This window comes from Tachypleus tridentatus, chromosome 6 (genome assembly GCF_004210375.1).
Source record: "Tachypleus tridentatus isolate NWPU-2018 chromosome 6, ASM421037v1, whole genome shotgun sequence".
NCBI classification, from domain to species: Eukaryota; Metazoa; Arthropoda; class Merostomata; order Xiphosura; family Limulidae; genus Tachypleus; species Tachypleus tridentatus.
The window spans coordinates 107561754-107576291 of NC_134830.1; the positions used below are offsets into that span (position 1 = coordinate 107561754).

General features: G+C 33.4%; 1 protein-coding gene across 1 annotated transcript in view; it reads right to left on the bottom strand.

Moving 5' to 3' along the window:
* Positions 1-1559: 1559 nt before the first annotated feature.
* Positions 1560-14538, bottom strand: part of LOC143253264 (G1/S-specific cyclin-D2-like) — a 38907-nt gene continuing 25928 nt past the window's right edge. The window contains exons 4-5 of the mRNA XM_076506830.1: positions 8197-8342; positions 1560-2289 (exon numbers count right to left, since the gene is read on the bottom strand). Coding sequence (XP_076362945.1) covers positions 2101-2289; positions 8197-8342 — 335 coding nt within the window. The 3' untranslated portion in view covers positions 1560-2100. The remainder of the gene's footprint in view (positions 2290-8196; positions 8343-14538) is intronic.

Consider the following 14538-nt stretch of genomic DNA (forward strand, 5'->3'; position numbering starts at 1 on the left):
ATTGTGCTTAATGTCCCACTGGAACATCATAAGAAAACTGAGATTTATCAAACGTACCGCTAAAGATGTGTTGATATTACTTTGAAGTTTATAAAACAAGTTTACAACTACTCAGTATGACGGGAATGACTTCTTTTTTTAGGGTTTTGTGAAATAAAGCAAACTTTATTCATCACGATAAAAACAAAGATTACAGCACATGTAAAATCAAAAGTCTAAAGCGAAAATTTGAAAAGTATGATAGTACAAATTGAAAATGAAATATGAATTATCGCGTATCGCAACATTCCAACAAAAAAAAACGTAATTAGACCGGCATTATTCAATCATTATTCACAATTTGAAAGTTTTCTTCCACTTCTTTCCAATCGTATGTCTTCAGGCTTGAAAGCATTGAATATCTCTGATTAAGTACTCAATGTTTAAATCTGGCAAAATGGTTAAGAGTAAATTGGCATTTGAGAAAGTGTTTTCTGCAGTTTGGCAGGTATAACACTTAAAATATAAATTGTTCTATGTACTTCTAAATATTCCTGAGAACTGTGTACTGCAGGTTGAGGTATCAAAGACGTTCACACACGACCTTTGTGGTCATGTTGAAACATTAACAGCTGAATCAGTAAAACAGAGATAAAGTAGTAATGACAAATCATTTTCATAAATTTAAGTGCTAATCTTGCCGGAATATAAACAAGATACTTGGTAAAGAACCAAAAATTAGAAGGTGATTCACTTTTTTTGAAATAACTAGAGGAATGTTTTATATGTATATGTATAATCTAATGGAAATATTTTGGAGCCAAACTACATTTAAGCCATTCATTTCTTGCTATACGTAAACAGTTACATACTAGAAAGAACAATTAAACAATGAAGTTTCACAAGGGTTAGGTTGTAATAATGAATTTATATACATACCCCTTATAATTACTGTCACACATCGTAGCTACAAATTAGCGGTTTTGTGTATATATATATAATATACATGACGAGAGTGTGTTCTAAATCATTTTCATTGAAGCACGAATGTAAAAAAAAAGGACTAGACTGATATCCCTTGAACACATTTCCATCTATAGCATCAATGTAATTGTGTCTTATAAATCTTTCAAACTAATCGTGCTGTTTCAAGTTTTTCAACATGTGATCAAGAAGCTAAGAAACTCTTAAATGGCATTTGATACAACTAGAAATTACGGTCTACATCAGTGAAAAACAACACATTAATATATATAAACTACTAATTATACTGACTACGTTGAGACCTTAAGAAAGTGTATACAGTTACCGTTTAAAAATAATTTCCAGAGAAACAAAATTACTTTTCGTTTACACATTTAAGGAAAGACATCATCGTGCTTTTAAAATCAATGTGTAATCACTGTAACTAAAACATTACATGAGAATTAAGTACAATACTATATCGAACCACTGTGATTCTTTACTATTTCAAATATCACGTATGCTGAAAAAAACACTAAATTTTGGCTAGTTCATGTTTTGTAATTTTCTTTAAAACATTAGAAAAATTAACAATAATAAGATGTAGGCAGGCAGCATTTTGTTTCAATCACTCTAAATTCTTCTGACATCTGTTTATTCATAATCTAATTCATACAGACTATAAGCTCAACTGAAATACTTTTTTTTTGACAAATATCAGTAGTATGAATCCGTTCTATTGAAAAAATAATGCACATGTAATTAAGAATAAGTTGAATCATTAAAATTCTTGAATGACAGAATTGTACATTGTGGAATGTTCAGCTGTACAAAAAAGATATATACCAGAAGAAAAAAAACTGCGAAGGAGGTACGAAAATACCAAAAGCATCACTTTATTTGCATTGAACTGAGATGTGCAATGAAAAGATAGTTTTAAAAAATCCAAACTGTTGTTTTTACATGTTCCTCTGGGTCTGTTTGAGAGTTTAATATATGAGGGCTTGCTGGAAATTATCACTCTCAAATAAATCCTCTTATGACTAGTGCTGTGGGTACAGCGATACTGGTCCAGATGGCAGCACCATTTGAGTACAATTGACTTTCAACATTGTCTCTCTTTCCTTTTAAAATTAAAAGAAGAAACAGACAAATTGTTCAAAAATGAACATTCTGAACATCAGTTGGTGTTTCTGGTTTGCTGTTTTCAGGCTTCAGTCCATTGTTGGCCATCATCTTGTTGTTGCCACCTTTCCAATTAAGAGATAAAGTATGCGATTTTTGTGAGGATGTTATGTTTGAAGCAATCATTTCTTCAATTTGTTCAGAACAATGACGTAAACAATCCTGAAAAGTTGTTAAAAATAAGATAAGGATAATAGTACAAAAATTAAAACCAAAACAAGAGGATGACACGCGCCTTTCTCTTTCTCTCTTGATTATGTACGCTATCAGTAAAATATTAATATTAATTGTTTGTAAACAGTAAAAAAAATGATTAAAGTTATTAAAATACTTATATAGTCAAATTACATTAAAGTTAAATAACTGCATTTAAAGACATAATAATAAGTTTGGCTATCGCAATCTGTATTAATAAGTTCGTATAGGATTTGTAACGCAGTAGGGATGTATGGGTGAGATATGAAGGGTGGGGGTGGGGATTTAAGGAGATATAATTTAACACCTCGTCTGGGTTAAAGAAATGAATGGGTCGATGTATTATTTCACTTCCTCTTAAACCACATTTCAGATCACTATATTTCCACGGAGCTGCCGAGAGCCGTCACTATGGGCTGTACTAACAAATGCCTTTATTGGGAAAGGAAATGCAATTGTTGCTAGCCTCTGCTCACTTACTTGAGGTGACGAACATACTCAAACTTTCATTCTAATGAAATCATAATAACTACGAACGATACAAATCAGTATCGTACTTTATTAATAAACAAACAAAAAATACAAAGCTCTGTTTTGAGAACAGTGTGCTACTGCAGAAGAAAAAAATGCCCTTTCAAAACAGATGTATAACTACAGGATTTAATTTGAAATATTTCAAATTATGATTCGTAGCCTCTGAGACAATGACATCAGTGTTTAGCAGGTAAACATTACCTTCTTACTGTTACTTTATGAAATTAATACAGCATTTACTCTATCAGCGAGCTGTTCGAGAACTAATGACGATTGTTTATAATTCACAGAATGAGATGAAATTTGAGTAATTTAGTTGGATTAGAACTGAGAATATTTTGATAAAAAAAGAGTATAGGTGGAAAACACTAATCCAAATACCTATTCAACAGGGTTCCGGCATGGCCAGGTGGTTAGGGAGCTTGACTGGTAATCTGAGGGTCGCAAGATCGCATACCCGTCACACCAAACATGCTCGCCCTTTCAGCCGTGGGGGCGTTATAAGGTGAAGGTCAATCCCACTATTCGTTGGCAAAAGAGTAGCCCAAGAATTGGCGGTGGGTGGTGATGACTAGTTTTATATTGCTAAATTAGGGACGACTAGCGCAGACATCCCTTGTATAGCTTTGAGCGAAATTCGAAATAAGCAAACAAACAAACCTATTTAAGTGATGCAGCTTCTATTATTTTGTTATATCGTATAAATATATATTAAATTAGATATTAAATGTGTATTAAGAGTATTTATGGAACTTGCAATATCAATGGAATTCCTTACATAGAGGCCAGGTAAGAGAACCCTAAATTTGAGGCGTTTCTAATTTTGAATTGCCGACTAGAGGGAGAACATAGCCAACAACAGTCATCATTATTAAAGACTGTGGCTTTATGCAGTGAATAAGGGGATTGACTGTCATTTTGTAATGTACTCCAAACTGAAAATGTGGAGCGTTGTAAACAACATTACGATGCGCTAATTATTATACCACGCTTGGCCCAACGTATACACTCGCCTCATCCTTTCTTTAACTGTATTCTCTTCTCGAGTACCAGGTTGCGGATCTGATGGTCAGTGTTTCGAGCCTTGTTGACGGAAAAAAAATCGTGATCCACTTTTATAAGTGTGACAGTCAAATCCCATTATTCAGCTAGAGAAGTTCAAGAGTTGAGGGTGAGTTAGTGCTCACAGCCCTTGTATAGCTTTGTATGAATATCCAAGCTGCTGATTAATATAACAAGACCACTCACAGGTACTGACACCAGTACACGTAGATGCTTTTTGGAAACTCCACAGCAAAAGTAACAATGCAGTATTTTATCGGAAAGAATATGATTGGTATTCAATGTACTGTTGATAAAGATTTAACATTGTACAAACGTTAACATTACGAAACGATCACGAATCTTTCAACAAGATACAAATGTTGTTATTAATGTGTTGTAAAACCAGTCAAGAGAATTAGTAACTATTATATTTCTGCAATTAGGGTAATTATACCTCTAGAATCCTTGATTTTGAATTTTCTTATCTATTCTGAATCTTTATTATCCTGCACAGAGTCAGTTAAATATATGCAGAATCATTTTTCTGCACGTTATTAAAAAAGTCTATACAGGTTAACAATTAAAGGTAATTTTACATTCACTTTAACACATTCTTTTTACTTTTTAAACCTGTAGAGTAACTGACTTCGTATACCTGAACCGTCTTATCCATTCTGCGGTTAACATAACTCGTGTTTTCATGAGCTTATGTTTTTTTATTATTCAGCTAAGACTGCGTTTTAATTTTGTTTGTTTTTAAGCACAAAGCTACACAATGGACTATCTGTGTTATGCCCACCACGGGTGTCGAAACTATAACCTTCAAGCCTACCTCTTAGCCACTGCGTGCACTAAAGTTTCACTAACAGAGAAGTCGAATGTTTTATGGTTTGTTAGGTTGAGAGATACACAATTGTCTGTGCTGTGCCAACGAGTTTTGAAATTCAGTTTTTAGTAGTGCGATTTCTCAGACTTATCGGTGAGCTAATGGAGGAAAAGAGGGGCTGAAAAACTGAATAAAAATAGGTACAAAAAAAAAGCAGAAGTTTAAACCAATGGAGAGTGTATTCACATTATTTTTAATATACACTTGAAAGTTTTACTTTTTTGTAGACATTATTGGGTTTACTTGAATTTATTACATTTGGGTAACGAAGGCGAAACAAATCTGAATTAATCGAGATACAACAGCATGAAGCGTTGATATCCTAATAAACCTGTTAAACAAGCTTACGCCATATGACCAACCACATTAGAATTAAACGACAGGGTTAATATTCGAAAGGTATTTGCTGAGCTCTGCGGTCCTAGGCCAACAAGATGATGATATCATCTTATTTACAAATCCACAAGACAAGCTAGTTTACGTGTAGTGTTAAAAACTAAGGCCTGTCATTGACCGCTTGGAATATAGAAAAACTGTAAAACTTTCCAAGATAGATCAATTTTTTTTCTGATTAACTGACTATCATTTAATACAATTCATCTAAACTTGTGGGGGCGGAGCTTCTAAGAACTGAGATACCGTGATTTTTTTGCACAACTGACCGTCAGAGAGCTAGGGTGGGGTTCAGTTTCTATTCTTTGCCTCTCAAAGCAACTTTGTGACGGGGCGGTAAACATAGATGGAATGTGTGATAAGGGACAAACCTCGGCACTTCATTAAACCACAAAACTTAGGCGCAGGAAAAGACCCCTTGTAGGCGACCTTGACTGAGACTGCAAAAAATCGTGAGATCCCAGTGGCTAAGTGTGTGGCAAACAGATGCAGTAAAAGACTCAATGGGATGTGTTGATCACAAGTCGGTCACATCTACATGAAGATGTAGTGCACCAGTGTTTCTTTCTGCTTCAAAGACGATAACACAACCCATACCCTTATTTCTGTTTGTTTTCATTTATCTCTCCTTTTTCTACTAATGCTCTCTAGTGATGATGACATGTACACATATTATATTATTCATTCATATCTAAGTAGGCCCAGCATGTCCAGGTTGTTAAAGCATTCGACTCACAATCTGAGGGTCGTGCGTTCGCATCCCCGTCACATGAAAGTTCGCCCTTTTAGTCGTGGGAGTATTATAATGTTTGGTCAATCCCACTATTCGTTTGTAAAAGAGTAGCCCAACAGTTGGAGATAAGTGGTAATGACTAGTTACTTTTCCTCTAGTCTTACACTACTAAATTAAGGACGGCTAACGCAGATAGCCCTCGTGTAGCTTTGCACGAAATTGAAGACTTGGGGTGAGCTCTCAAACTTAGTTCACTAAGTATTTGCTAACCCTCTTAAAAAATAAATAAGAAACTTGACACATTATCATTCTTCGAAAACTAAAATTTTTTGTTGTTATTTACGAAAATATAATCAACTACCTAGGTTTCATGTATCTCATGATTATTGTTACCATTCTAGAAAACGTTTCTTTGTTTTGCATATTTAAGACTAACTTTGATTGATATGATTGACACGTTCACAATATTTCCATAAAAATTGTGATATATTAAAGTTACCGAATGAAAAGTGAGTTTAGGAGCAGAAACTTCTTTTGAGAAAAATTACACATTGTTTGCACTCATTTTGAGCTTGTGTGTTTGAGCTAAAGTTACTGCTGTGGAGCAAACTTATGTTGTAGCTCAAAAGTATGTTTAGCATTAAATATTGGATACAATTAGATAAAAAAACGAAAATTTTAAAATTTAATAACACAAAAATGTTTTACTTAAATTTTTACCAATAAAACCCTAAAACATTTATTTCTAGGATATACTTATAACAATAAATACTCTACGAGATACACTCATTTTGACAATTGTAAGAAATATAGTATATCTGAGAAGCAAAATAAAATGGCTTAGTGCTATAAATCCTGTTTTAACTATATATGAACTAATTTCATTTTTGTTTCGTATGAATAAAAACACTTGTAGACACCACTAATGACGTTTTTTATTAATTCTTTTTTATTCCTTAGGAAAAAATAAAACAACAGTCTAAATTAAAAGAATTATTGATGGTTTAGTGCAACTAAGGGACCTGTTTCTTGTATATAATCACTACGGTAGCGATAAATATAATTGTATTTGTTTGTATGTAAATATTTGTATGTATGGTAAAACTACTAAGGCTATTTTCAAATTTGAACTAGTAATTAGAAATAAGACAGTCAATCAGAAGTACAATACCACCCATCATTCACGTTAACAAATTGACTGTCAGTCGTAGTGCACACACTGCTTAAAGTTGAGGGAACGATTTATGATATAGCACAGATTCAAACTCTGCTTGTCAGTTCTGAATTCTAAAATTTTGTTACAGGGTCAATCCGCGTCCAACTTAGAAGATAAAGTATCGTTTATTTCAGTTAATGAATAGAACAGGTTAAGTGATCAAAAGAGATTTTATACCAAATTATCATTTTTTTTTCATGAAATTGTGTTTTTCACGAGTAGCTAAAGGTATAAAATCCTACTTTGTTTTTTAGTCAAGTATCAGTTATAAACCAAATACAAAGCTTCATGCCCACATGAATAAATGAACAGACTACAGTTTCAGTACACATGTAATAACAGTGTCTCTTTCTTCATTTTGTACGTTGACAACTACACTCTTGTTTTGATGGTTGAGTTTATTTTTACAGGAATGAGGGTATTTAGAGCTACAATAAATACGAATATAAGATATTTCTATTTAAGAAACGTTTGCGTTTATTGAAACACATTTTTATCATCCTTGCCCAGAGTGTAGTTTGGAAGAGTATTCTAACATTATATAAGTTTTCTAAAATAAAACCAGAGTTTTTAAAAAAATATTCAGTTTTCACTCAAAAGTTGTCCAAGTTTTCTCAAAATATCCTACAAGACGCTTATCACAAAAGGTTAAACAAAGTATTATGACTTTTTTTTTGCATTTCAAGGCAATTATAATCCTTTCAGATATTAACGAATCTTCTTCTTTTTCGAGGCCCGGCATGGCCAAGCGTGTTAAGGCGTGCGACTCGTAATCTGAGGGTCGCTAGTTCGCATCCCCATCGCGCCAAACATGCTCGCTCTCCCAGCCGTGGGGGAGTTAAAATGTGACGGTCAATCCCACTATTCGTTGGTAAAAAAATAGCCCAAGAGTTGGCGGTGGGTGGTGATGACTAGCTGCCTTCTCTCTAGTTCTACACTACTAAATTAGGGACGGCTAGCACAGATAGCCCTCGAGTAGCTTTGTGCAAAATTCAAAAAACAAACAAACAAAAATAATCTTCTTTTTCGAAATTCACTTGTTAAATGCACTTCTATAATTTTGCTTACTATTTCGATGCCTGTGATATGGTGAAGCTTTGTCAGCAGTTCTCTGGAAGATAACCATTCTCTGTGGTGTCTCGAGAGTCCTTGTACAGCAGCGCCAATACTAGCTGCAGCCACCATGGAAGGGGGGTACATCGAAAAAATGAACTCTAGAAGTATAAAAAATCTCTTGTATAGATATTTGATAGCAGGTTAACGAAGGCAATTATTTACAATTATTGTTATTTCAATCATTCTTTTATTAAAAAGACAAAAAAGAAGGAGCTTTACCAAAAACACGTATAAGATTCAGATTATTGTAGTCTTAAAAGCTTTAAGCAGCTTAGCAGCTTTACTCAATAACTTCACTTGTAAACTTTACCTACCTAAAACTACCCCTTTAAAAGCGGGGTAAAAAGCAATATTTAGTACACAAGATAATTTCACAATAAAGACATTGCTTAAAAAACTATTTTCTTGGGGTTTATAAATAAAAGCAATGAAACATTTCTAATAATATACCAACTATACAAAATGTGTCATACCCAGTGCAGAAGCCTTAGTGGTCGATACAATATTTAAATCATTAAGTTCATTGACAACAATTGTTACAGGGTGAACTAGATTAAGTTAGAGAATTTGTAATTATAATAAATTTTATTTAAGTTATTTACAGGTAGGAATTAGAGCAAAGATCGATAACACAATATTATTTATGTTTAACACCAATTATTAGGTTGTTTTCAGAGCAAACTTTATTCACTTCTCTTTCAGTTAAATGTTCAGAACCAGACGTTCTCTTGGCTGTTTATGCACTATTCACTTCTCGTTGGTATACATGTTGAATAATATTGTGTATTTAACTGTTACAGCATGCTGTATAAAGAAATGATAGAAGAAAAAGAGTGAAACAGAGATGGTGAAATCACTCATTTATTTGTTTGTTGCTTTTTGTCGCGCAAAGCTACTCGAGGACTATCCACGCTAGACGTTCCTAATTTTGAAATAATAAACTAGAGGGAAAACAACACATACCAAGATCTTTTAGGCTAATTGTTGCAAATGAATAGAGGGACTTACAGTCACATTATAATTCCCCTACGACTAAAGAGGCGAGCTCGTTCTGCCACAGGTTTAGATTTTAGAGTCTGCAGAGCATAAGTTAAGTACCTTAACCACCAGCGATATTACTCATCGTAAGATATTAATTAACAATATTGATAGAATTTGTGTTTGCGTACGAGACGCATGTACCTAGTGAAGTCATGGATCCGCGAGGAATTTGCATAGAAACAATTAAAAAAAAAGTGCTGAGAAATCAAATGGAGGCCGTGTTCTAAACTTTAATCGAAAACCTTAAAGTTAGAAACTGACATATTATGGAAAAGGTTAAATCGTTGGTATTTCAGATTGTAGATGAATGCAGAAGACATAGCTTTGTTTGTATATTTCAACATCAAATTATTCAACCACATCTATTAAACTTATGTAAAAATCAGTATTATATATCTAAACTAGAGCTACACTGATAACGATCTTTAACCACACAATAATTGATTTTGTTTCCGTGCTGAAAGTTTATTTGCAAGTAATAAAATTTTATTCAACCAAACCTCATTTGTGACGCAAAAAAAAAGCATATTCAGGAACAACAACAAAATCAAACGCAGAAAAAGCAAAAACTTCATCGTTTTCCTTTGTGCACTTCATGTTTCTATAATCTAATCCTGTCACCTCCTTCTGCAGCATTGACTAACATGGTAATTAATGTACTCACTACTTCTAGATAAATATTGGAAATAGGAATTCTTTCTAATAAATTCTAGTAGACATTCTTTAAAAGAAAGTTTGTAATACAATTTACTACGCGCGTACAAAAAAAATACTGTGATCCTATATATGCAAAAACGGCTGGTATTGATAGAGAAAAACTCTATGTAGAGGAACGAACAACGTTTCGACTTTCTTCGGTCACCGTTTTTACATGTATATTTTTCTTTAGAAGTGGATTTTTCCGGTCATCACGGAGTACTGTTATCGTGTTTAAACATTAAAACTACGTCAGTGCAGGGAAGAAATAGTCTATGGTAATGCCAATGTTACAGGTATTGTTTTCTACCCTCTATTGTGTTATAGAGAGCTTGGTAGACAAAAGAATAACTAAATATGATTCAAAAATAAGACATGAATTAAAACTCAGTGATCTCAAGAAAACCCACTTGTAGAGAAAAATATTTTTGTAAAAACGGCTCGTTTGGGTTGAGAAAATATTTTACGTAGAGGAGCGAGCAACGACCTTCTTCGATCATCGTCAGGTTCACAAAGAAAGAAAGAGGTAACTGACCGGAAGCTGACCACATGTTTGAAAGGGGTTGTGTAACTGAATGTCGGAATGTAGAGGGCGTGCTTGGATGTTTGAATATATAATTTTATATTATTTATTTTATTATTATTACTTATATTATTTTTAATATAGTTATAAAGGTGTTCCTTTGTATTGGTTTATTTTGGGCTTGAGTTGTTGTATAAGTAAGGCTTCTTTAATTTTGTGTTTGTTTGTGTTTGTTTCTTTATTTAGTATTTGAGTGTTTTCTATGGTTATGTTGTGTTTATCTGACTTGCAGTGTTCGAAAACGTGTGATGGCAACTTTTTATGTTCTTTGAATTTAGTTTCCATTTTTCTACTTGTTTCTCCAATATAGAAGTCGTGGCAGTTATCACATTGTATTTTATAAATAATGTTGGTGTGGTGTTTGCCAGTGTAGTTTTTACATAGTATAGATCTCAGTTTTGTGTCTGGTTTTTGAATAAATTTGGTATTAATTGGAATGTCATATTTTGTTACTAGTTTTTGCCAAATGTTGGTTATTTTTTTGTTGGTGTCGGGAATATATGAAATAAAGAACAACAACTTATACAACAACTCAAGCCCAAAATAAACCAATACAAAGGAACACCTTTATACCGATATTAAAAGTAATATAAAATTATGTTTTCAAACATCTAAGCACGTCCTCTACATTCCGACATATATTAAAATATTAAAAACCCGAAGAAGCAACCGTATTCGTTGTAAGAGAGATCGTTTTTTGTTTTTTTTTGGAATTTCGCACAAAGCTACTCGAGGGCTATCTGTGCTAGCCGTCCCTAATTTAGCAGTGTAAGACTAGAGGGAAGGCAGCTAGTCATCACCACCCACTGCCAACTCTTGGGCTACTCTTTTACCAACGAATAGTGGGATTGACCGTCACATTATACGCCCCCACGGCTGAGAGGGCGAGCATGTTTAGCGCGACGCGGGCGCGAACCCGCGGATTACGAGTCGCACGCCTTACGCGCTAGGCCATGCCAGGCCTAAGAGAGATCGCGATAACGGGTTGTTTGTAACTTAATTTTCTTTCGTATTAAACAAAAATGATGGGGTTAATGTTATTTTTCAATATAAGTAGGCAATTGAAAAAATCATTCTCAGAGGTGAACGCTAGAAGATAAAAGTTGCCGTCATCAAAACGCACGGGCGAAATACGTCATACCTGATTTAAACCTGCTTTACTGCATTCTATAGATGATTTTGGCACTGCCCTTTATATTTACTGATGATTTCCTGCACGCATTGAGAATTAGAGTATTTTCAGACTTCACTCATTGCTGGTAAAGGGAACCAGCTTTAATTTTGTTATGAGAAGGCAAGGTCATGGACAGGTGTCGTTTCTAAACTGCAGAAGAAAGATTCTTGCTGTTGCTTATTATCTTTCCCGGATCTTGTTTCTTTTTTTTTAATGCACCATTTGTATCGAAAACTTTTTCACACAAACTGTTTCATAAGTTGACAAGAAGTAAAATCAGATATAACACCTTTTTGTGCTTTTCAAAAAGAAACCGTTTTATTCCAATTATTTCAATTCATAACGCTAAAATCAGGGGTTCGATTCCCCTCGGTGGGCTGAGCAGATAGCCCTTTGTGGCTTTCCTTTAAGAGAACACACACACTGTTCTTAAAACAGTCATACAAACATTTCAGACGATAAGATCTCCTATATATGGTGGAATAAAGAAAACAGTACATTTTAAAATGTCATGAAATAAGATCGTAAAATTATTATCTTCAAGAAGCGTTGGGAACTGTGGTAGCACGAAAAACTGACATTATTGTGGTTGTTTGACGTTTATTTCAGTTTACTGTATTTGCGTGAAATATGTAAAGATATAAACATACCGTTTTTTAAAGGTGCAACAGAACAGAATAGTTTAACCGATTATTAACATCGGAAATCACAACAAGTTCAGTGTTTTATGCTACTCTTCATGTTAAAATTTCATCTACTAGAGTTATTTTTCCGTATTTAACTGCTGGGCCTCATTTTTTGTTATTAAAGGCAGCGTTATCACTAAGAATAAACAGTCACTTTTTTAGAAGTATCATCCAAGATCATAAATAAAAACAGTTACGGGTTTTCAGAGAAAAGCCACATTAGGCTATCTGCTGTCTTCACCGCTTGGAATAAAACTCCGAAATTTTGTGTTGTAAATTTATAGATTTATGACTGCCCAATCGGAGAACATAAATGAAGAGTGTTTCCACAATATTTTACGCCTAATATGACTATGTGTATTTGTTGAACCATACAGTTCGTAAACGAAAATACATTTTTGAATGCTATTTTCTTTACTTGTAACAAACAGTTTTATTTAGTTGAACAGTTAATTGAAAGAGAGCACAACTGAATCTAATTTTGCCATAAATGGTCTTTCTAAAGAATTTGAAACAATTAGGACAGAACTAAAGGGTTTTTGATGTTCCATCTTATTTCACGAATTTGTTATTGGTTAGATAGGCGTAAAAGGGATCGAACTGAATTTGCCGTAACATTAGGTCAATATTAACCATTCGGATTAACAATAATGATCGAGTTGAAGCGTCTGTATGTAGCTTTTAAAACATTATTGTTTAATACTTTGTAATAATGTTTATACGTGCACTTTTGTAAGACAAAATTATCGCTCATCATAAATGAAAGACTTTTGTATACTTCAAAAACAAACAAGTTTTACACTATTCATCACGTACTAAATGTTTAGATGTATTAATACATTAGCTTCGATACAAACTGATTTTGTGCAACTACAAGGAACATATGTTTCATTCTTGCTGATATAGATTAAGTAGCATTAAAGTGTTGATAATACAAATGTATAAGTCTCCATTCGACAGATGCGAAACTCGGATTCATGACTGAAGAGTGAAAGGAAGAAAAGTTGTTAAGTTAGCTTACTTCTTTTTAATTGATGACACTTGACTCCATTTACCTCACGAAAACAGTTGTAAGTTACAAAAACCTTAAAAACATTTTAAAACGTTTGGAGTTGATAAAAAGGTGAAATCGTAACACTTTATACTTTTTAGCAGCCTTTTAAAAAATTGATAGTTAAAGTTTACATAACTATAAAAGCTATGAATTACAAATGGAACCATTTCCACAGATTTATTCTTGAGTTAAATGAGCCGTATCGTTTATAAACTGGTTGAGTATTGATGTTATTTTTCGTTTAAAATTGAAACCGCGACAATCAAAGCATGCAACGAATAAATCTAGTTACTTCAAACAAAAGTTTTAAACGAACTTTACCACAATGGCACAGACAGTACGTTTTGAGGGCTTAAACCATGAAAATCCCGAAGCCCATTGTAAGGTTTTGGCCTTTAATAAAACAAATATATAAAGGGACAACCGGTTGAAACAAATTATGAAAGAGCTAACTAATACAATTAAATAAGGTTAAAAACAGATTAAACTAAAATTAAATAGAAGAACTTGAATATATCTATTACATCTGTGTTAAAGTTGTCACTCCTAGACTAAAATCAATTATCTGTGAGATCAAACAAAAAGATAAAGTCAATGTTAGTAATAAAATATTCTAATTTTACTTATAGATAATATGACCTTACGCAATTCTTCCTTTTAGAGAATTTCTTTCTTATGCCACAAGTTTTCCATGATCATTTCATAAAGGTTTTTAGTGTAGACTTAATAACCGTCATTTTTTCATGAAAATCGATCCTAAGTATTTTAAAAGCACGTTTGAATACAATGTAAACAAAAACGTTTTTTACAGCTTAATTCTTTATTCTCGGTTTATTTATCACATTTTGAATTATAACTATATGTACGTTTTACTGTAATATTGAGTAAAAATATCCGAGCGTAAATAAGGGCTTTTTATTTCTTAATTTCTTTTTCAAGTGGTCCGGCATGGCCAGGTTGTTAGGGGCACTGGACTCGTAATCTGAGAGTCGCTGGTTCGAAACCACATCAAACCAGACATGATCGCTCTTTCAGCTTTGAAGGCGTTAAAATGTAACGG